Raw genomic sequence first — 24,441 nt, 5'->3', positions numbered from 1 at the left:
CACACTGACTAGCGCTGCTGCCTCACAGCGCCAAGGACTCAGGTTTGATTCCACCCTTGGGTGTGGAATCTGTGTGGAGTTTGCATGTTCTCCCTGTGACTGCATGGATTTCCTCCAGATGCTCCGATTTTCTCTCTCAGTCCATAGATGTGCATAGATGGATTGATCATGGGAAACACAAGATTACAGAGATAGGGTACTGGGGTGCGTCTGGGCTGGATGCTCTTCAGAGGATTGGTGTGAACTTGACAGACCAAATGTGCTGCTTCCACACAATAGGGATTCTATGATTCCCTTAGCACAATTGTAAGAAAGCAACCAAGTGCGACAAGGTAACACAGTGCTTATTCTGTTTTTATAGTGCTCCAAGTCGTGCTCATTTGGACATCCCGAATCCCAGATATCTTGGCCCTGCAATTACACCTGGAGCCATTTACATGACCTCATCCTATCAAAATAAACAGCGAATTATCTGTTGTAAAGGAAACTTAGTGAAAGAATCAAGCAGTGACCAGCAGGTTGCGATCAACAGCCGCAGGTAAATCAGATGTTACAAAGTAATTCGCGCATAAAATATGGCATTCCAAACTTACATTGTAACTTGACCATCTTTAATTCAAAATGAGTGGTCTTGGGTTATTTCTAGGCTTACTTGACAACCTATCCTATTGTTGTTTTTTTCCCACTCATAATGTTCATGTGATGCAAATCCGATGCTGCTGTAGGAAAAACAAAGAACTTCATCAATTCGCCAAATAACAAGGGAAAATAGCAAAGGGAAAATAATGCAGAGCTGGACATATGCCATCAAGCCTATTCTAGCTAACCGAGCTCAGTCCACTTTGTCACGCTTTCTTCTCCCACATCCTCCCCCCTACCCCCAACCTCTCTAGTATTTCACACAAAACACAGACACATGTGCACGTGTCCCCACACACAACACATACTACTCTCCTTGACTAAAATAAAACTGTTCATTTTTTTAAAACTAGCTTGTCTTTGTTCAAAACAACATTCATATTATTTAGTCCATCCTATGCCTCTGTCAGTCCCTTATCTTCTCTCTAGTCTGTGTAGTGCTTAAGCTTCTCAAATCTTCCTGATAACTCTTTTCTGAAACATTTGAGTTTAGTGTTTTCAAAGTGCATATGTCCCCACTGATATGTAGTAAAAAATCCCCATCTCCAACTTCCCTGCCTTCTCCAAAGTCATTGAATGTGTTGCCACTTCCCAAACCCATGCCCATTTCCCCCAGAATTCCATATTTGAAACCCTCCAATTGAGTTACTATTCCTGCCACAGTATCAACACAGCTCTTCTCAAAGCTACAAATGACATCCTATGTGACTATTGAAAGGTACATTATCTCTCATTTTTCTTTGTGTCTGCAGCCTTTGATATGGTTGACTACACCATTCTCCTTTGTCACCTTTCCATTGTTGTCTGTTGAATTGGACTGCACTCTTTCTGGTTCCATTCTCATCTAACTGCTCATAAACAGAAACTCATAAAATGGCTTTTCTTCCCATTCTGTACAATTGCCATTTGTGTCAAGAATCTATCCATGATCCCATCTGTTTCTTATCTTCATGCTGCCCCTTGATGACATCATTGAAATACCACGTTTCTGCCAAAAATACATTACCCTCATCACCACCAACTCCATCCTTCCCTTCAGCAACTATTTAAGGCTGATCAGAGCATATTGGAGTTCACAGCCTTGGTGTCATATTTAATCCAAAAGATGAGCTTCCAATCACATCCTCAGACCATCAACAAGACCATCTATTTGAACCTCCATGATTTCACCCTTATCAACCATAGGTCTTCTCCTCCTGAAACCCTTAACCATACCTTTTATATCTCAAAATGTAATCTAAAACATTCCCTGGCTGGAATTCCATGTTCTATCTGCCATAAATTAAAGTCATCCAAAACACTGCTGCCCATGACCCATTTCTCACCATTTAACCCTGTGCTGTTGATGTACATTGGCTGCTAGTCCAACAATGCTGCAATTTTAAAATTTCCATTATGTTTTCAAATTCCTGCATCACCTCACCCCTCTCTATTACTGTAATCTCCTCCAACTCCATAAACTTCCTGAGCTATGGTTTTCCAATTCTGCCCTCTTGAGTATCCCTGATTTTGGCTTTGTCAAACTGTTGCCATCTATGTGATGACATAATGCTGTTTGGGAGGAAGTTCCAAAGTTTTGGCTCATGTACCCTTTAGTATTGCTTATGCCTTTAGCTATCTAGTCTCTAAGCATTGGAGGACCTCCCTAAACTTGACCTCATAAGACCATAAGATGTAGGTCATTTAGCCCTTTAAGTCTAGTCCACTGTTCAATGAGATCATGGTTAAAGATATAACTCAGTTTTACTTTCCTGCTTTTTCTCAGTAACTCTTGATATCCTTATTTATTAAAACATCTGTCTTTCTCAGTCTTGACAATATTAATGACTCAGCCTTGACAGCCATTTGCAGTAAAGAATTTCACAGGTTCACTGCCCTGGGGAAAGGAACTTCCCATTGTTTCGATCCTAATTTAGTTTAAACCATGAAAAAAAGACCAAGACAGATCAGAAGAAAGAACTCGCCCATCCAGCCTGTCCTACACAACTGTGATGCCTTATTGAATTCCAATCTGTGCCCTGCATGGCTCACCTGAAAAACCTGGATCTCAGGTGAAAGGTGAAGAGGCAGATTAAAACCCCATGCCAATTTTGGAAAATAATATGGAAAATACCTTCTTCACTGTCTTCAGATGATCAAAACTACTCCAAGAGTACTCTGGGCCTGATCAATGTTATCCAATGCCTACCTTTTATATGAGGTAATGTCCATCCTAGTTAGAAACAAACCCAGCTTTTACTTGAAGGAATTCAGTAAACCTCGTGTTCACTGCAAGAGATGACAGCCTTTTACATAAATCCGCTACTGTTTATGAAACAAAATCCTACTCTTGATGCTCCATAAATTATTTAATTCAGGCAAGCAGAATTTATTCCTTTATGATGACAATAAACCTCAATCAAGTTTCCACCAAGTCTAAGTAGAGAGAAACTAACAATCTATTTCTCTCCACTGTCAGGCCCAAAGAGTTTCTCCAGAGTTTTCTGTTATTCTTTAATTTACAGCAGCCACAGTATTTTTGCTTATATTGCCCAAGCCTGCATTATCTTCATGTGTTTGCACTAAATATTAGAAAGTTTCTGCAAAACTGGTAACAATGGCCCATAAATTCTCCTGCTAATTCTCAACATGCTTAGATGTATTCCTTCTGACAAAGAGTTTGTCTTTAACATGCTTCTTCCAAATTGAATTAAAAAGTAACTCCATGATAGATTCTCCTCCCAGGCAAATGATTTATAAAATAGTTATTAATTCAATTGTTTACAATAATTTATCTCCTTAAAGATGGATGTTAAAAGATTTTCTGATAAAAGATTTAGAGCATTAGCCTGGCTTTAATCTTTCCAAAGATGACCAGGCCTATTATTTTTCCGTAACTTTTCTGTTTGCCTATAACTTGGATAGTGAAAATGCATGGTGTATATATGTCACAAAGCAGTGCTTTGGTGGAATGACATTTGAAACCAGTGCATCTCACTGAGTTTTCGCTAGCTTGGTTATCACTGCAGTTCATACAAGATCACAACTGAATAGTTTATTCAGGCCAGTTCAACAAAATGTCAACGCAAGAGACCATCACAAGTTGGCCAAGGATTTGTGTTGCAATAATACTACCAACTCCCAGGAGGACCGGGACACCTGGCGCTCAGTTTGGTGAGAGGTTTAGTCAAGGAGCTCCCACATCCTTGTGCAGAGTTTAACCCAATCTGCACTCAAATCCCACTCATGGCAATCATTAATTACTACAGCATTGTAACAAAATGCAACAGCCAGACTCCAAAATATTCAAGGAAAAATAATTTGAATGGTAAGGAAAGAAAATTCAAATGTGTGAAGAATTGAAAAAAGAAGTTTTCAGTTAAATTCAGTTAAAAATTCAGTCAAAGCTGTTTCTGTGAATTTTTACCCAGTCATTCTACAATTGAGCAAGTTTTGATATAAACAAAAATCATTCTAACCTTGTTCTTTACTGCTTTTATGTTGTAAGGGTTATATAGAAATGATTCTAAAAGTATAACATTTATTCAACACTCTAACATTCAAATACCTGTCGTGTCATTATGTAATAAATGCTCACGAGTCTCTTCTCAAAAGCTTTATAAAGTAAACATTAACAATAAGCCACTTAAAACGATATCAAGAGAGATTATCAAATGATTAGTCAAAGAGGTGGTTTTTAAATTAGCATTGTTATGGTGCAGAAGAGGCCACTCAGTCCATCAGGTCGAAACTAGCTCCCTCAAAGAGTATTATGACTTAGTGTCATTATCATATGTTTCACTCCTGTTCTGTTGATTCTTTTATGAGTGGATAGGAGTGTCTTAAAGGTGAAGAGGTGTATAAAGTAAACTCCAAGGTTTGGTCAGAAACAGTGGAATGTTTTAATTGGGAGATAATCCAGATCAAAATTAGCATATTTTGAACAGTTGGGGAGCAAGACTGTGGGAGGGAAGATAGAATGATGTGTAACGGTGTTTTTGATATGAGCAAAGACAAAGGCAGCAAAGTTTTCGATGACTTCAAATACGTAAAAGAGAATACGAAGCCAGCCACTAGTGCGTTGAAATAGTCGAGTATAGAGATAATTTTAAAATGTCATTGATCTAAAACTGTCCCTGTTTTACTAGTTACACAGAATTTTTTTTTGTTAGAAATTTGATTATCTTGGCCTATTTAAAAAGAAGGTAGAACATGGAGACATTCCAATTATGTTCTCATTAAACAATCTACAGCAGTTGAACAATTTATAGCCAAGAATACACCTGCGATTTGTTGTAGCATCGCAATGACAAGTTAAAGAAAAACATGTATTCTGCTTTCAAAGTATATGTGCTTCTGGACTTCAAGGGCTAATGAATCCTAATTTATAGGGCACTTGCAGGGTTTAGTATCTTTTCTATTGCCTGTACTTTATAGATGCCATTCTGTCTCAAGGTGTGTAGTCAATTCCAGGACCAAAGTTCATTTTGAAGGGGCTCACCAATTATGATAAAACTGTGTAAAGCATGGTTTTGGATTAGTAGTGCTGGAAGAGCACAGCAGTTCAGGCAGCATCCAAGGAAAAGCAAAATCAACGTTTCGGGCAAAAGCCCTTCATCAGGAATGAAGGGCTTTTGCCCGAAACATCGATTTCGCTGTTCCTTGGATGCTGCCTGAACTGCTGTGCTCTTCCAGCACCACTAATCCAGAATCTGGTTTCCAGCATCTGCAGTCATTGTTTTTACCCTGTGTAAAGCATGGTGTCCATCTGAATTGGTTGCAGTAGTAACTGAGGTATGTGCAGTGCATATTCTGTTTTTTAGGTCTCCTTCCCACAACATGGACCCTGTTTCACCAACAGCAAACATGAAGTGAGTGAGCAGCCATTAACTGCTTGTTTGTGTCAAAATGTACACATGTCATGTACATGACTTCAATTGTTCCTGCACTGTCTCCAGTCATCTTGTGCACATCACTGTTAATCGTCTTGTCTTTGGAAGTATTTTAGCACTCCATAATACTTGATTTAATTTTGGATAACAGTACAATCGGAACTTTGTGTTTTTTTTAGGAAGTTTTCTCTGCCCATGCCATTAAATAGCTACCTTTGTGTCACAAGAAGAGACATTTAATCTATCATCTGAATGAGAAGGTAGTGGGTTCAGGTCTTTTTCCAGGATTTAAACATAATCTTCTTCTGATAGTCCTTCAAAGTGAGGAAGATGCCTGCAATGAAGCAGAGCCTGTGGTAATAACATGTATGGGGAGTTTGTAAAACCTGGAGCCCAGCATATGTGGAGTTCTGCCTGATCAAGAGATTGTATTGCTCCTAACTCCTGTTATATAGGTATGTGTAATAAGGTTCTCCAGGTTGATAAACAACCTGTTTGGCCTTGCAGTGAGTACACCTTTCATGCCAACAAGTTCCAGAATGGGAATCAAACTTCTGGCTCAGACATGGTAACTCTATTCACTGCAGCACAAGATCTCCTTAAATGTAATCTAGAGTGATTATTGCAGTGCAGTCCTGAGCAGATCTACATAGGCAGCAGTGCAGTCTTTTAGGTGAGATGTTAAAACGAAGACTGCTCTGTTTAAATGAATGTGTAAAAAAGATCACATGACACTATGCCCTGTTTAGTATCCATTCCTTGACCAGCAGTATCAAAATATACTAACCATACTTTAGGTGGGGGGGGTGGTAGAGAGGAAAGGGGAAGAAATCCACCTTATTACAAAACAACACTAACTGCAATTTATAGTGATTTATGGAATGAACTGAGATTGTGAAAGATGCTGTATGAAACCATTTTTAATAAATGACTCACTCACTCTCATCATCCTAGGAAGAAAACAAGAAAGTTAGGTCTGCAAGAGATTGTTTTTGTGTCTTCACACTGTTCTACAAATAAAGAATGTAATCTGTTGAAGGATTCACAGGCTGATTAACATTCTGACAAGCCATGATATGAACGCTGTCAGTGTTGATTAAGCACTGTGAATGCTCCATCTTTACGATAGGCGATAGGATTGTTAATCTACAGGATGATTTTATGGTTACAAACAACCTTTATAATAAGAGCGCCTATACGCTTCCCCATCCCACCAGACACAAATGTAGAATTCAGGGCTGGAGCTGCTGTCTCCATTTGCCAGGACTAGTCGGAGATAAGTTCAACTTCTGCCTTTGAAGCAGAAATGCTGCTATTAAACCAAAGGCTTGCACCTTTTTCTGCATCATTCTAATTGAAAGTAATGCTAGTTTCATTTTCTGCAATGTCTGTGAATAAATGTACACAAATCATTTTACTCCATGTGTAAAACTGAATAGAGCTTGGAATTAGTGGGATTGCTTTTGGATAAAATACCAACTCAGGTATATTATTGGTGAAAAGTCCAGTAGGACTTTCAAAAAGAAGCTGGGAATTTGTGTGATATTCTGACCAACATTTGTTGTCCAATAATGATCAGCATATTAACTGGTTGTCCATCTCACTGCTGCAGGTAGTGTCTTTGTAGATACACTTTGGTTGCTATATTTACCAAGAAAAAAACAGTATCTAAACTCAGAAGCAGTCCTATTATAAAGTGATTTTAAGCATCCTGATGAACCAATAATGAGTTGCATCAGTGCAAACTAAATATTCTTAACTTAATAACTTACTCCACTCAGCCTTTTCTGTGCCTCATTTGGGAATTAGGAAGATAAAAAGCGAAGTTTCATTCAAAGAATAAGGAAGACAATACTGAAAGTGAACTAGTTAATATTTAATATTGTTGTAGAGATTCTCGAACCTCATCTTGCATTCTCCAATACCTATGAACAAAGCTCCTGACTCTTAAACTAGTAAGATTTGAAATATAACTGGATACCACTTGGATGCCAATTGTCATGCAGACTTATAAGGAATTAATTATAATGAAGCCTAATCGGAAAATAATTTATCACAAGAATACTATTTGGACATTTGACTCTTTGGAAAAGATATCCAATTATTTTTATATCCCTACCCTTCCCCTCAACACTCTGTTTGGTTTTCTGTTCGTGTTTATTCAATTCCCACTTTAATGTTTCTGTAGAATATTCTTCCATCATTGTTTCAGACAGTGCAATCCAGATCAAATAATTTTTTTTTAAGAAAAACCCCTCTTTGTGATGTTTCTTATTCTTGCACTAATTAATTTTAATCTATCCTCTGGTTACTGGCCATTCTCCTCCTCGAACCAGCAACTCTTCTCAAAACCATTCATGAATTTTAGAATATCTACCAAATCTCTTCTTAAGCTCTGGTGAGTGGAGAACAGCATCTTTTTGTCCAATCTTTCCACATAACTTGTGTTCCTCGATCCTTGTATCGTTCTAGTCGATCTCTTTTACACCTCTATCAGTTCCTGACATCCTTCATGTGATATTGTATCCAGAATTGAAGGTAGTATTCCAACCTCAGCAGTACTTTATAAAGATTTTGTGTATATACAGTCCCAGGTTTCTCTCTTCCTGCACTTTCTTAAAAATTGGATCATTTAGTTCATAAGTCTTAGTAAGAAAAATGAGGAGAGGCAAAATCAATTCACACTACTGTTTTTATTTTAAATTGCATCTTCCATGTGTCCATCCAGTAGCTGAGTCTGTGTTCTTCTGTTTCAATCCTCTTGATTGTTTACCACACTTCTGAATTTCATATCATCTGCAAACTTGAAATGATGATGTCTTGTATACCTAAGTACAAGTTATTAATGAAAGATCAGTGGTTTTAGCAACAATTCTTGGGTAACAGCCCTATGTACCTTTGTCTAAAAACTGATAAACAGCCATTCACCGTTACTCTCTGATTTTTGCCTCTTAACCAATTTTGTGTCCACGATGCTGCCACCAAGTGATTTTAATTCTGTATTATGAGATTTTGTCAAATATTTTTTGAAAGTCCATGTACACATCATCAGCTTTACTATCCTTAACAATTTCCTCTTACGTAATTGAAAAACACAATCAGGTTAATGCAAAACAACCTGCCATAACAAATCTCTGCTGACTTTCATTTATTAGCTCATACTTTTTCAAATGCCAATTAACCTGTGGGGAAAAAAATTGTGTCAAAAAGCTGATTTTTCTCTTTTGAGTCATGATCCCTATATAATGCCATTTTCCAGGTCATGAGCCCTGACATGTGAATGTTAGGATTTTGGGCATGATCTTTCCAGAAGAAGCCAACTAAATCTGTCTTTGAGATGGTGAGTGGCCTGAGAAGTGTCAAAGTTAACAGGCGGCTAGCTGACTCAACTGTGGGCTCTGAATTGGAGATGGAGAGGAAGGTGGTTGCACAATATGGAGATACCTTACTGCTGGTGGTACCAGCAGCCATTTCTCCATGCCCTGCACTGTCTAATTGCCTGTATTTACATGCAAACAATCCGTATTCATTTACATATCCTCAAAATTTCCAATTTTGTCCTTCTAACGTGACTGCTACATATGTATTTCATACAACATCCCATTCTGTCTCCTACTGCGAGTATGCAAGCCTCAGAAACAGCAGGGGTTGCCCATACTTCTGGAAAACTCCTATTGCCTTCTAAAAATGTCAGTTTATATCCTTCTGTAAATGGACTTCCCAGCCCTGATCTGTAGGTTTCTTTTTACATATGAATCCTGACCATCAGAAAAGCAGGGCTAGGCAGGAACATGTCGAGATATATCTGCCTTCCAGGACTTTCCTAAATTCACAGCTCACAATGTATTCAAGAAGAATTGAAACTCAAAAAATACAGTCCGCAGATTCCTCAGGAACAAACCACAACAAGCAGACCAAACACAGCCAGAAACCCTAACCACCTTACCATACATCAAAGAAGTCTCAGAAATGACAGCCAGACTACTAAGACCCCTCGGAATCCTAGTAGCACACAAACCCACCAACATACTCAAACAAAAACTAACAAACTTAAAAGACCCAATACAACCCATGGACAAAACCAACGTCATCTACAAAATTCCATGCAAGGACAGCCACAAACACTACGTAGGACAAACAGGAAGAAAGTTAGCCACCAGGATACACAAACACCAGCTAGCCATAAAAAGACACGACCCTCTCTCCCTCGTAGCCCTACACACGGATGAAAAAAACCACCATTTCGACTGGGACAACACAGCTATCTTGGGACAGGCTAAGCAAAGACATGCCAGAGAATTCCTAGAGGCCTGGCACTCCAACCACAATGCCATAAACAAGTACATAGATCTAGATACCATCTATCAACCTCTCAGAAAACAAACAGGAAATGACATCACCACAAACCCCAGGAACCCCATCCAGGAGAAAGATATAAATAGAAAGCAGGAGACAACAGCTTCACTTCACTTGGAGGTTGCCACTGATGATGTTACCTAGCCAGGTAATGAAACGTCTGGATATCAAACCTACAGCTCAGCGAGCAAACCTACACCCTAAACTTTAGGACATCCCAGCAGGGGTTCTTCAGGGGTAATGTCCAAGACCCAACCACCTTCAGCTGCTTCATCAATGACCTTCCCTCTACTGTAAGGTCAGAAGTAAGGATTTTTTGCCAATATTCAGCATCATCTGAGACTCAGATACTGAAGCAGTCCATATTTGACAAGATCTGGATAATATCCAGGCTTGGGCCAAAAAATGGCAAGTGACATTCGTGCCACACAAGTGCCAGGCAATGACCATCACTAATAAGAGACAATCTGACATTCAACGGTGTTACCGTTGCTGAAACCTCTAATATCAAAATCCTGGGGTGACCATTGACCACAAACACAACTGGACTCGTCGTATAAATACAGTGATAAAAAGAGCAGGTCAGAGGCTAGGAATACTGCAGCAACTAACTGACCTGCTGACTCCCCAAAGCCCATCCACTACTTACAAGGCACAAGTCAGGATTGTGATGGAATGATCCCCACTTGTCTGGATGAATGTAGTTCCAACAACACAAGAAACTCGATACCATCCAGGACAGAGTAGCCTAATTAATTGACATCACATCCAGTTCCTCTATCACTGACATTCATTAGCAACAGTGTAAATTATCTATAAGAGTTCCCCAAAGATCCTTCCACAGCACATTTCATACCTACAACCACTTCCACCTTGAAGGACAAGGGCAGCAGATGCAGGGGAACACAATGACCTACAAGTTCCCCTCACCATTCTAACTTAGAAATATATCACTATTCCTTCACTGTCACTGGGTCAAAATCTTGGAATTCCATCTCTAATGGCATTGTGGGTCAACCCACAGCACGTGTAATATAGCAGTTCAAGAACGCGACTCACCACCACCTTCTCCAGATAGATATAGACAAGCAATAAATGCTGGAGCAGCCAGCAACGGCCACTTCTCACAAGGGAATATTACTCTTGTTTTACCTGATCATTCAGTACAAACAACTTCCTCAGAGAGTAATGATGATGTCTGTTCTGAACTGTCACATTTTTCTGTCTAGTTATCAACTTTTTGTGAATAAAAGTTGTTTACTTCAGTGCCACTTATTTCCTTAAGTAATCATTAAATCAGTCTGAGAACCTGAACCAACCAATGCCCTGTATTGACTTTCACGTTGTTGAAACTTGAAACTTCTGTCTCCTGACCAGAATCCTTTCTCCCTCTGTGACCAGTAGCAGCCCTAACAAGCGCGGCCTTCCCTCTTACAATGAGCACATGTCAAAGAAATTGGCACCTGGTCCAAGAGAAAATTCACCTCAGGATTTGAACAGATCTGTCAGGTACAGAGAAGGTAGACAAGAGGTGAGAAGAGAGAAATCACCACGCAGGGGCTTGGAGAGGGAGAAATCTCCAGGCAGACCTTTGGACCCCAGTAGGGAGAGGTCACCAGGAAGGATGTTGGATGATAACAGAGGGGCTGGCATCCGTGTACCTACAGGATCGTCGAGGGCCCCAGTTACCAAGGTATCTTCTGCACGGTTGATTTTAATCTGAGATCCAATACTTAGAAATGTTTTTAAATAGTGCGTGGTACTAATGTTAATCTGTTTATGTTGACCAGACCTGGGACCAGTCTGCTGTGTGAGTCTAGTGCTATGTTACAGATGAAGAGGCGCGTACTGAGCATGTGAATTCCAGTCTTTCAGCTTTTGGAAGAATAACTATGGAGATCCACAGGACAAACTAAAACTACACACGTTTGTTCGCTTTAGTCACTAAGGGAAATGTGGGAGGGTGGGTGGGGGAGCAATGTAAATATTAAACTGCTGCTCGCAAGCTACCTTATGACTGGCTGTCCGGAGTATGGATGGTAACTGTTTCTATATGGAAGCTGATTCATTTATTTGTGGGTGAAGGACATGAATTATTAAATGCACAAAACGAGAGAGAATTCCCTATGTCTTGTGATACTCATTTGACAGCAGAACCTTCTAATCCTCTCCAATGAAGGTCTGGCTGGACATTTTGGGTATTGATGGAAGATCGGGATGCTGTTTTGACCCAACAATGCAGATTAACTGTACACAGTTCATTACTTGAATTTTATACAATGGTCATGAAGGGATCTGAACATGAGATCACAGCAGGACTGAATATATATTTTGTAATAACCTATAGCTTTTTGCTATTTAATCTTTTTCTCTGTCCTGCACTGCTGCTTTGTCCTGGATTACAGACGTTCACTCAAATACAACTTACCGCAGATTTTTGTACAATGTTTCACTGATCTGTATTGAAAATTTCCCAGTTCTGAAGTGCATTCCTAATTTTGTGATATGACTGTTTTCTTCCTCTTTGTACCCTGTCATTTGCGAATATGCAATGCGTGAGATGAGAGGTTGAGTCACGTTTCTGGTGACTCATTTTCCATAAAAGTGCTTAATTAAATTCTACACTAATTTGCATAACTTTACATGGCAAGTGTCTGATTTTATTTTATTTTAAGAGCAAAAGTGCTTTTTAGCATTAGAGGGGTAATTCTACTGCTGTTCATAACCTGAAGATGTTCACATTTAACCAGAAATTGTCTCACATTATAACAAATAATACCTTTTTTCTTTATCTAAGCAATCAGTGTAACCAGAAAATTCTGGGTTCCAAGTCTGCTCAAATTAGATTCAGTGCAAATACCCTCATAAGTGAGCCCTTTATCACATTGTGACCTCACTCAATCAGTTTATCCTCAGCTGAAAAATTATAGCACTGAGACAAAACTTCAGTCTTCCTATTTCCTAATCTCCAAATGCAAGTTATCTACAGTACATATGAATGACTTGGATGTAGGAAGTGAATATTACTAAGTTTGTGAATGACACCAAAAGTAGGTTGGAAGGCAAGTAATAAGGATGACAGAGTCTGCAGAGGGATATAGGTAGGTTAAGTGAGTGTGCAAAAGCCTGGTAGATGGAATATAATTTGCAAAAATTAAGCGTATGCACTTTGGCTGGAAAAATAGAAGAGCTGAATATTATTTAAATAGACATGAACTGCAGAAAACTATGGAACTGAAGGATTGGGAGTCCTTGTCCATGAATCGCAAGCTAGCATCTTAATTCAGCAACTAATAGAGAAGGCAAATAGAGTATAAAAACAGTGAATTCTTGATAAAACAATAGAAGGCACTAAGACCACACCTCGAATACAGATAACGGTTTTAGTAAGAAAGGTTTTGGGGGTAATCCAGAGAAGGTACACAAAGTTGATCCTGAGTTTATAGCAATTTTCTCATTAGAGCGTGAATAGATTGAGGCTACACTCATTAAAGTTTAGAAGAATGAAGAGTGACCTTCATTGAATTAGATTAAATTCTGAGGGAGCTTGATAGGATAGATACAGAGAGGCTGTTTCTCTTTATGGTAAAGGACAAAACTAGGGCATAATCTGAGCGCACAGCATCATTCGCTTAAGACAGAGTTGAGCAAAAAGTGGAACACTTTACCTCAGGGACTTGTAAAGTCTGGATCATTAAGTATATTCAAGACTGATATAGACACATTGTTAATCAGTAAGGGAATCTAGAAATATCAGGGTAAGTAAGGAAAATAGACTTGAGAATTATCAGATTGGCCTCATTGAATGGCAGAGTAGATTCCATGGGCCAAGTGGTGACGGTCTGCTTGTATGTCTTGTAACCCAGTCTATAATGTAACCTATTGAGTGGAACCACAATACTCATTCAGAACAAAGCATTCAAAGTTTGCTCTGAGTCCAATGTAGAAGGGTTCGTTGAACTGGTAGGATATTGTTTTAAAGAACAATGAAATTACTTTTTCCCACACTTCTTGATCAGAAAGGTTGGAGCATTGTTTTGTTTTGGTAGTAGAGAGCTGTCCTTTTCTACAATTGAACACGGTCTGAAATTGTTGCATCAATGTTAAATCTGGGAGGCTGTAAAGTGCCAACCAATGCAGAGTGCTGTTCCTCAAGCTGACATTGAGCCTCATTGGAAAACCTAATAGGCCAAGGATGGAGAGGTCAGTGTGGGAAGAGGTGGAGAAAAAACGGAGCGGGAAGCCACTGCAAGCTCTGGGTTACGTGAACAAATTGCATGAGGGTCTCTGCAAAACAGTCAGCCAAACCGAGTTTGATCTTCCCTGTGTAGATCAAACTATGTTGTGAGCAGTGAATACAGTATACTGAATTGAAAGACATACATGTAAATCGCTGGTTCACGTGGAAGCAGCATTTGAGGCCATCTATGCTGAGGAGAGAGGAAGTAAAAGTGGCAGCTGTCACATAGCCTGTGCTGACGTGGGAAGATAGCTGGGACAAGGGAACTACAGAAGTGATTTATGGAGCAAATCAGGTTGTTGTGGAGGCTTTGAGCATCTTTGTAATGCTGACAGGGAAGTGGAAGATGTGTATGGAGGCAGGAGAAAAGCTGGAGAGTGAGCAAGTGATTAGAAGGCTGGTGGGATGACGAAGGGAGTCCTATCATGGCACCAGGGGAGAGGTCAAGAGATGAGCGCATTTTCAAAATATCTAGACAGACTTCCTGGGTCTAATGTGGTACCTGAAGGTTTATTTGGGCACTTATCTGATGAGATCAAGTAAGTGTTGCCAGGAATAAAAAACGTGAAATGGGAAATTATCAGCAGACCTGGCAGCATGTACGAGGGGGGGGGGTACTGAACTCTGTTTCTCTTTTCTCAGGTGGTGCCTGACCTGCTGAGTATCTGTAAGACGGTAAGATGTAAGAACAGAGGTAGGCCATATGGCCCATCAAGTCTGTTCACCATTCAGTCAAACCATGACTGACCTGATCATCCACAGTTCTACTTTCTGGACTAATCCCCATAACAACTGATTCCCTTACTGATTAAAATTCTGTCTATCTCAGGCTTAATATACTTTATGAACTGGCCTCTATTAGCCCTCTGTGTTAATGAATTCCACAGATTCACTACCATCCCTAATTCCATTTTAAACAAGCAACCCATAAGTCTGAGATTATGCTGTAGACATTGTGATAAGGGGAAACAACCCTTCAGTTTCCTGAAGAAGGGCTTATGCCCGAAACGTCGATTCTCCTGCTCCTTTGATGCTGCCTGACCTGCTGCACTTTTCCAGCAACACATTTTTAAGCTCTGATCTCCAGCACCTGCAGTCCTCACTTTCTCCTATTAGAGAGCTGTCAACTTCCATGGATCCATACCACAATGAGAAGTCATGACTTGAAGGTGTGAGGGGAAAAAAGATTATTTCCAGCTCTGCCGGGAGTAGGTTAGATACAAAAAGGTTAGATAAACATATACATAATTTGTCAGTCTGAAATTTTGCCTGTTTCCTAATGCCTGAAGTGTTGACACCGGACTACACTGGACAATCAAACTTCAAAGAACTCAAAGCTGTTGTTTGGAAAAAAAACACAAGCTATGTTTGTTTCAGTTATATGTTCACATAAATCTAGTTAGATAGAAAGCAAGCAATCCACCTTAAAAAAAATTCACACTCTGCAGAATGTTTTCCAGCTGTAATGTGGTTTTGTAATGCCCATTCAGAATCTTTCAGTGGTGTTATTACCTCTTGCATTTCATACAGTCTGATCACAAATATTTGTCCAGTTCTTGTCTGGCTGTGAAGAATGATTTCACAAGTTTGCTTTTGAGCTCGCAATATGTGCCCAAAAAGAATAGTTAAATTAACGTTCATCATATTATTTAAAGTTAGGTTTTCAAATGCAGTTAACCAAAGAACTCCAATTAGTTGTCACTGATAATACACAGCACTCACAAATCATCAATTTTGGTTAATACAACAGATAATTGATGCATCAGCTGTGATCAAGAAGCTTTTTCTGAATTTGACTGAAAGCGTCTATCATCAACTGTCACTATTTCTACACGTGGAGAATCAGTTACCTTTAATTCTTCAAAGTAACTGAGTTTGTTGTTCAGTAATTTATTTCTGGGATACTTTCCCTGAGAGACTTCATTGAAAGTGCTTTGGCTCCATTTGGACCTAAGTACTTTTTTGGTAATTGTTTCATTGAAATAGTTAAAACAAAGCATGTGTACTTCCCTCATGACTGCATTATTTGCGTTGCAAAATGAAGGGAGCACTTCCTACAATAAGCGCAGATGCAATGTCAGTGTCAAGCTGTTAAAAGCGAAGGACACCTTTAACCGTGCCTATACTTTGCATTGCTGAATTGTGCATTGCTTTTTGCAAGCTGGTGTCTTATGACCATGTTCTTAACAAAAAGCAATTCTCAGTTAATGGAAAACAATTGCACTCATTCAGAGCAACTACTTTAACAATCAGGTTCTTAATATGACAAAAATAGATACGTTATTCTCAAGCAATTAATCCATTGGGCAAGGCCCAGACTTGGAAACAAAATCTACATGCTTTCAATCATGGAGTTTCAAATTTGGATACATTAAAAACAATATATTTAAGGAGAAAAAAATTATTGCCCAATTTGGGTCTTGAAATCATGGTCCTGGGATTTTAAAAAAATCACAATGTGCCAAGTGACACGTTATATAGCAAAAGCCTTTCCAAAATGTTTCCAAACTGGCCTGGGTGCAAAATGGCATGTACCCACAGTCTTGGTGCAAGAATCTGCACTAGTGGCTATACAGCAGGTCAAGTGCACTGTTACTGATGCCTGTCCAGTTGTAGCAGGAGTTAATATTTGTTAATATGAGAAAGTCGAAGTACAAATCAGCCAACAGCACGCAGTGGGTGGCTGCTGTATCCAAAAGCAGGCATATTGAAATCTCTAGCTGAAGAGAAAATTGGCTTTGGGCAAGTCCTACATAGGACCAAGCAAAACCCTACCAAAATTCAAGGCTATGTAAGGTCCACCAGCCTGTCAGTCATGTGCAGAGAAGGGATGCTCCAGTATACTTTAATTGCAGCTGTTAAGACCACAATGCCTGCTACTGCTGCAATAGGTGCATACTGGAGACCGATGGTAACAGTGACCTCTGTTTATCTTGTTTTCTGAGATAGATGGGTCCCAACCTTGGTGGCAGGAGAGGGTGTAGCCAACATTCAAGGCCATATAGATCAGAGAAGTGCTACAGCAGGAACCCGAGCAATCACTCCAGATACCCTGTGATTCCAGTTAGTCTCTCTGAAGGGCAAGTTTCCCTCTCCGATGCAATGATGATGCACAGTGTTGTAGGAGAGTAACCCCTGACCAAGGACAAAGACTCAGGAGATAGATAGAATTCAGGCACATGGCAGACTTTATTCTTATTCAAGCAACAACTGGGTAATGCAGAAAGAAGGCCAAAAGATCTTCCCCAAAATCTGGCCTCAATATGTGAACCCAATCATTCCTTTAATCTACATCTCAGATCAGAAGAGAGATTAATGGCACACTGTGGCTTCTTCAGTGAAAAAGAGTATTTTTATACATTTTGTGTTACAATAATCACTAACAACATGGTTACTGTGTCCTCCCCTTTTCTCTATACAATCAATCCTGTGAAATAACTGATCAATGATTGGACACACCTATGGACAGCTCTAAGTTTTATGATGCCTAACAGACATTGCAATCTCTAGACTTTGGGATCTTTCTATGTAATGTATTAATTCACATTCTAAATTTACTGGTTTTTCTCCTTTGGACTTGTCCCTGACTTGCTTATCTCTAAGGACTGGTGGAATTCTATTGCTCATTGTATTCCACTTGCTATCTTTATCAAATTCTATCATTCCTCAGATCAAACGTTGGTCACTGTATTAATTTCTGTAATAGAAATACTACTACTATTAGCACTGTTTAGCTAATGAGACAGGGTATGCCAGGCATCTCTTTAATGTTCTCCCCTAATGCTTTTATTCTATAATTATGTTGAAATCTATCACTGTGCTTATTTGAAGAATCTTTAAGTTGAATCTATTTCTTAATATTGTAAATAGTTTCAAAGAAGCAGCTAATTTCTGCGAGAAATCTTTAGCTGCTGTTTTCATGGCTGCATGATGCTTAACTAACGCTGTTCTCCTAATGGGATAACATCCTTTCGTTAATGAGACTGGAATTAATTACTTGTTGGAGTGTAATGATCCTTCAAAGCTTCTTTTTACACATCTGTGTATGTTACAAATCTTCAAATTGTTCATCCTTCAATATATCCTTTCAAGGTTGTCTTATTCCTTGTAACTTGTTGTTCAGACAGTGCTTCCTTTTGCCTTGGAATAACCCCTTCTCAAAGGCACTGTTGTTTGACTTAAATGCTGAAGAAGGCTTTTTAATTCTGTTATAATCAGTTTGTTAACCATCTTGTGTTTAAACACTGAAGCAGGCTTTTTCCAGTTCTGGCTATTTTGGGTCTCTCAAAAATATAGGGGCAGCTCCAACAAGTGTTGATATTTGACGCCATCAATGCTTAGTGGTAGTCATGTCTAACTCTTCTACAATCATCATTCATGATCTCCCCCCAGACCCGACAAACAAGATGCAGAGGAATGTGAATCCGGCACCTCTGTTGACCCTGAGTTCTGGTTAATTCTCATGTCTGTGCTGAGTCTAGGCTTGAATCTGAAGATGTTGGCCCAGAGCATCCAATGGAGGGTGGGGTTTTTTTTTGGAGCAGTGTGGATTGGGTTTACATGTCAGCGCTAGGTGAAAATCCCAACATAGCTGATTATGCAGGAGTTGCCTGGACTGTTGGGATTTATTTGGGAAAATTACTTGTATCAGGAACTCTGCGAAAAAGTGCCCATCTCTGAGCTAGGGATTTCAGAGGGTTCAAACTCAATTAAGCTTATTAGCTTCCCTCGTAGTTAGAGAATTAAAACCTGCTCTAGCTCCTAGGTAACTTATCAAATGTACCCCCAACTTACCACTAACTCCTCTGACTATCCTTCCCCCAATCTCTCGCATCCCCGACCAAATCCTGCTGAATCCAGCCCATCTTGACAATTCAGCCACTTATGTGGCACCCTGAACCCCCACCCACCCAAACACACACACACATGCCTTCCACTCTACCCTCCCACTCACCTTCTCAGTAGTTTTCAAAGTGGCTGCAGGACCTTTAAGTCACTAAACATGAAATTTGATGCTGAGAACGGGGGTGTTGTTTCCACCCTGATCCTCTCCATTCCTGTTTTCACGGACTCCTGGACTTGTCTGTTCTGCTTTGGAAGAGAAACCACCTGGAAATTAACTGGAAGAACTACTGTAAAGGTAGGGCCTTAATTTCTTCCAAACAGATCTGAAATGGCTGGGGTGGGGGGCGTTGAGGCAAGGTTTGATCCTATTATGAAAATCTGAAGCAGTACTGTTTCACGTCTGAGTGTATACCATACGTTCAAACCACTATTGAGTGCTGCTGAAGCATGGTATTACTCTCAAACATCAGATATGGGAAAAATTGGTTTGGGGAAGAAGGTAAAATGTTTAGAAACAAACTAAGTTTAATCTAAAATAGTGTTAGCTTCTTTGCCAAGGAAAATGGCACTTTAAAGTTGACTTTCACTTCAGCAGTTGATGGTATGGTAACTAGAGCGGATGTAGACTGTATGGTGAAATTGGCTGATACCATGGAATAATGTATTGAATTTGCTATTTAGTACAATCCTGCCCAATTGTCAGCTTGCTTTGAGTAACCCTCAATTCAGCAAGATGCCAGAAATCTGTCTTTTTCAACTTTAAATGTATTCGGTGACGGAGCATCCACAATCCTCTGGGGTAGAGATTCCAAACATTCAAAACTCTTTAAGTGATGAAATGTCTCCTTGTCTCAGTCCTAAATGATTGTCCCTTCAACTTGAGCCCATACTCCTATGTTCTACGTTCCCCAGAAAAGGGCAATAACCTTTTATTGTCTATCCTGACAAGCCCTTTATAATCCTGAATGATCAATGTTCATTTTCTTCTAAATCCCAGATGATATATTTATGCTGCTCATATAGATTGTAAATAGCTGTCACACCTGCACTGATTCTTGTAGCACCACACTATTCATAGCCTGCGAATGTAGAAATTGCCCTATTTATCTCTGCACTTTGCTTCAATGGATCTTCACACTGTGCTAAAATACTGCCCTCAACTCTATCTTACATTATAGTATTTGAAGATGCAATTCTGATTTCTGGATGAGGGCAGTGAAGCTGTGTAGCAAAGAGCTCAATGAAGCTGGGGCTGCTGAGAGAGTGGTGTCTTACTTGGTAGTGGCGAAAGATGAGGCTGAACAGGAAACACTAGATAGCACACAACATTATTGGCAGGCTGTAGATGACATCAAAATTATGTTTGTGCTCCTGAGAAGTAACTCTGTTTTTTGAACTAGTAATGGTCCGTATCAATCTCCTGCTTCAGACAGGGGATGCATTGCATACTGGGGACATGCAAGGTGCAAACGCATCATGTATTGTGGTGGAAGAGGCTGAGGAGGAAGACCGAAGATGCCTGCGTAAGAAGTGGATTAACAGTGAAACCTTGCAGCCGTGGTCTCGATAAATCAGTCACTACCTATCCTCAGCAATCCTCAAACTGTTAGGCCTTTCGATGCTGTGACTTTTCTCAACTGCTCCTGCAAGACAGTGAGCTGCTCACCAAAGTGTGTGATCAACTGAATGATAAACACATACCCATTGAGGTGAATGACTCTGATTTGGCAGCTACAGTTCTCTCTGGAATGTGGAAACCTCCCGGCTTAAGAACATACACAGTCATTGTCATCCCTTCCCACTAACTGCTCACATCCATGGATGTTGCCCACTTCATTCAGAGAGATAGATGTCACTCTCCAGGACATCTCACACACTGTACCCAAGACTATCTCACCAACTGCAAAGATCATCCTCCCTGTTCACTAGCCAGCTCAAGCACTTTGATCTCTGGATTTGTTTGAGTCTCACTGCTTCTTCTCACATCTTGATCTTCTTAATTATTGGACCCTTGTTTGCTGCAAAGCGGGACCTCCATGCATTGAATGGGGGCAGCACAATGGCTTAGTGGTTAGCACTGCTGTCTCACAGCACTAGGGACCCAGGTTCGATTCAAACCTCAGGCAACAGTCTGTGTGGAGTTTGTACATTCTCCCTGTCTCTGCTTGGGTTTCCTCCGGATTCTCCAGTTTCCCCCCACAATCCAGAGATGAGCAGGTCGGGTGAATTGGCCTTACTAAATTGCCCATAGTGTTCAGAGATGTGTAGGTTAGGTGCATTTGTCAGGGTAAATGTAGAGTAATGGAGAAAGGGTTTGGGTGAGATACTCTTCGGAGGGTCGGTGTACACTTGTTGGGCCGAAGGGCCTGTTTCTAAGAATGCCTTGCACATATTTTGCCTGCTTTCCCTCCAGTCTGTGATAGGCTATCCCACTGGTCAGGTTGACATATCTCCCTCAATCGACTTGGTAAAGGCTGCTTAGTGTTTTTGTCTTTTTTCCAAATGTGATTGTTTCTTTTTCTCACCCTTCCATGAGATCCATCTGACTACTAAAACCCCTCACTTCTTGTCCTCTTGTCAGATGACGATATCACACATGCGAACTCAACTTGGTCACTCACCTCTCTTATAAATGTCATGATTTCACAGGCTTTCATGCTGCCAATGTCCACTTCCATGGAAAGAGTGACCACTTGCACAGAGTGTTGCACATCATCAATTGGCTGCTTGAATCAGATAGAATAAAACCTCACCTTGGCCTTTCTGTGTCTCAGTGAAGTACAGCTTAGTGCTTTTAGCTTGTATGAAACTGTGGGAGAACCATTAGAGTGAAGATTGAAAAAGAGCACGTGGAAGTAGAAACTCTGCTCAAACTGTTCATATGCCTACCTTCCTTATTCCTTCAGTCATAACCCTATCTGATGTTGTAGATTCACAAGAGGAATCACTTGGGTATTTACCAGTATTTCACTGTGTCAATTGTATTGTAAATGTTAAATAACCATTCACTTTATTTCAAGTTTCCAATATTCAGTCATCTCCACTGTTCCTTTAGGCTACCAAATGGCCATTAGACTCAAGAGAAATGGTACAACCAGAGTAGAAGAAAAGCAATGGGTCTCATAAACATGACAAATTATTCACTGTGGCAGTGTTGTATAGGCAGGGCTGACGGCCAGTCAGTTCAGTATTGATGTGTAATTTGATAGATGGACCATGACTGTGACTCGCATTGGCTGCAGACACCCCAGCCACCTCTTCCTGTCACTCTCCACAGGTTCAGTGCAGTCTTAGCCTTCCTGCTCCTACAGGCTCAGTCCTTCCTCCAGCACTATGCTGTATAAGGGCAGTAGTCCACTACTACACTTGGTGAGAGTGACTGCCCTTGACATCAAGGCCACATTTGAATGAGTATGGCATCAAGGAGCCCTGGCAAAACTGGAGCTATTGGCAATCAGAGGAAAATCTCTCCACTTTTTGAAGTCATACTTAGCACAAATGGGTGTAGTTGGTGTTGTTGGAGATCAGTAACTCAACTCCAAAATCTCTGCAGCAATACCTCAGGGTAAAGTCCTATGCCCACTATCAAGTTTTCAGTATTTTTGCTGGAATATGATCATGACCCATTGCCTTTAGAGTATCCAATTCCTCATACAATATGGAGTGAATCAAGTGGCTGAAGAGGGAAGCAGGAAAGGTGGTGGTGGAGCTGTGTGAATGAGTGCATAGGGTTAATTGAAAGCATGTCAGAAACCCAACCAGATTGCACTTCTGCATTTAACCAGGTGGTTTTTGATGGTGTGCAGAAAACTTTCATGGGGATTAGTGAATGTAATATGTAATGTGCCACTTGATGGCACGAAGTGGGGATGTTCTCTGATAACTGCACAATATTAAGTACCATTTCTGACTCCTCAGATACTAAAGCAGTCCATGTTCATCTGCAGCAAGACATGGACAATATCCTTGCTTGGATTGACAAGTGGTAAGTAACATCCCTACTGTACAAGTACCAGGCAATAACCATTTCCAACAAGAAAATCTAATCACTGCCCCCTTACACCCAATAGCAGCACCCTCACTGAATCCTCCATTAACAACATCTTGAGGGTTATCATTGACCAGAAACTGAACAGGCCTAGCCATAAGTATGAATACTATGGCTACAAGAGCAAGTCAGAATCTAAGAATCTTGAAGTGAGTCACTCACTTCCTGATTGGCACCACATCAAACATTCACTCCCTCCACTACTGACGCAGAGTAGCAGCAGTGTACTCTAATTGCACTGCCGAAATTCACCAAGGCTCATTGGACAGCACCAAGAAGTACAAGGGCAGCAGCAGAACCTAAAAGTTCCGCTCCAAGCCATTCACCATCCTGGCTTGGAAATACATCACCATTCCTTCAATATTGCTGGGTCAAATTTTTGGGTCAAGCAGCAATGCTACAATAAAATTGATTCTTCAGGATATGATCCAAATTTAAAACTGAAAATTGGAAAATAGCACAGAAGTTTGAAAGACAATGAAAGTGAAGGGTGTATGTTTGAAATGCATGTGTTGGCAATAGATATTCTTTACAATTCATCATCATTAGTAACCTAATCTGTACAGTAGTCAAAAGTGTGGCGCTGGACAAGCACAGCAGGTCAGGCAACATCTGAGGGGCAGAAAAGTCTGGCCTAAGTTCTTCATTAGGAAACGCTTCATCTGTACAGTATCTTAATGTGCGACTGGCTACTGTATTCTGGAAGATGCATTGAACAGCATTCTCAAGAGCTGAGGTCACTCATGAATCAATAAACTAGTTTATTTTCAAAGAAAATAGAGATTAAAAATAATATTTGGTTGATCCAGACTGATTTAGCAGTAATTACCATCATTTTAGCATCTAGCTGTTTCTTAATTTATCCCAAGAAGAAAGGTTGGCTTGTCCTTTAAGTCTAATGCAATGGAACTGATGACCAAGGATTAGTGGCGCAGCATATGAACTTCATCCTTCTCCATCATCACACCTCCGCACGTGATTAGGTGGAGAATATCTCAACCTATTAATACTGGAAGCCTAAGTAAAAGTGCGACACGTCCTGCTCAAAAGAATTTCTGAATGTAGATAACACTGCACTAGTAAACAAGGAGCAACCCAGCTGCAAAGACTCATGGATCACATGTCTCGTGTTTATGTCATGTTCTCCTTCACCATCAGTGTTATTACAGGACAAGCTCCTGTTTCTCTCCCATATGTGATCAGACTCAACCATACAACACTGGAAACTGTCAGTACATTCTATACCTCAGATTTATGGTGACAGAAGCCTATTTCTTGGCAAAGAGGCTATGCATGAGGTGGGAGAGGAGGAACAAATCAATATGTAGACTGCTGCACGTGTGCCATTTAGTTATGTACAATTGACAATAAAAATTGTTTGTGGTGGACAAGTTTTGTGCCCTAAAGTCAGGTGAAGCCCAAGATCCAATTTTTCCCCGGAT

At 40.2% G+C, this 24,441-nt stretch overlaps 1 protein-coding gene across 9 annotated transcripts in view; it reads left to right on the top strand.

Annotated features, from left to right (window-relative positions):
* The window catches only part of cita (citron rho-interacting serine/threonine kinase a), a 217,920-nt gene extending 206,108 nt beyond the window's left edge, over positions 1 to 11,812 (top strand). For 4 of the 9 annotated variants that reach the window (XM_060843752.1, XM_060843753.1, XM_060843751.1 and 1 more), the window contains 3 exons: positions 362 to 538; positions 11,271 to 11,559; positions 11,657 to 11,812. In XM_060843752.1, the coding sequence (XP_060699735.1) occupies positions 362 to 538; positions 11,271 to 11,559; positions 11,657 to 11,680 (490 nt within the window). In that variant the 3' untranslated portion in view covers positions 11,681 to 11,812. Of the gene's footprint in view, positions 1 to 361; positions 539 to 11,243; positions 11,560 to 11,656 lie in introns of all 9 variants that reach the window. The other 5 variants (XM_060843750.1, XM_060843746.1, XM_060843749.1 and 2 more) reach the window with 2 other exon arrangements.
* Positions 11,813 to 24,441: the final 12,629 nt, after the last annotated feature.

This window comes from Hemiscyllium ocellatum, chromosome 24 (assembly GCF_020745735.1).
Source record: "Hemiscyllium ocellatum isolate sHemOce1 chromosome 24, sHemOce1.pat.X.cur, whole genome shotgun sequence".
Taxonomy (NCBI): Eukaryota; Metazoa; Chordata; class Chondrichthyes; order Orectolobiformes; family Hemiscylliidae; genus Hemiscyllium; species Hemiscyllium ocellatum.
This window is presented reverse-complemented; position numbering and strand designations above follow the sequence as displayed.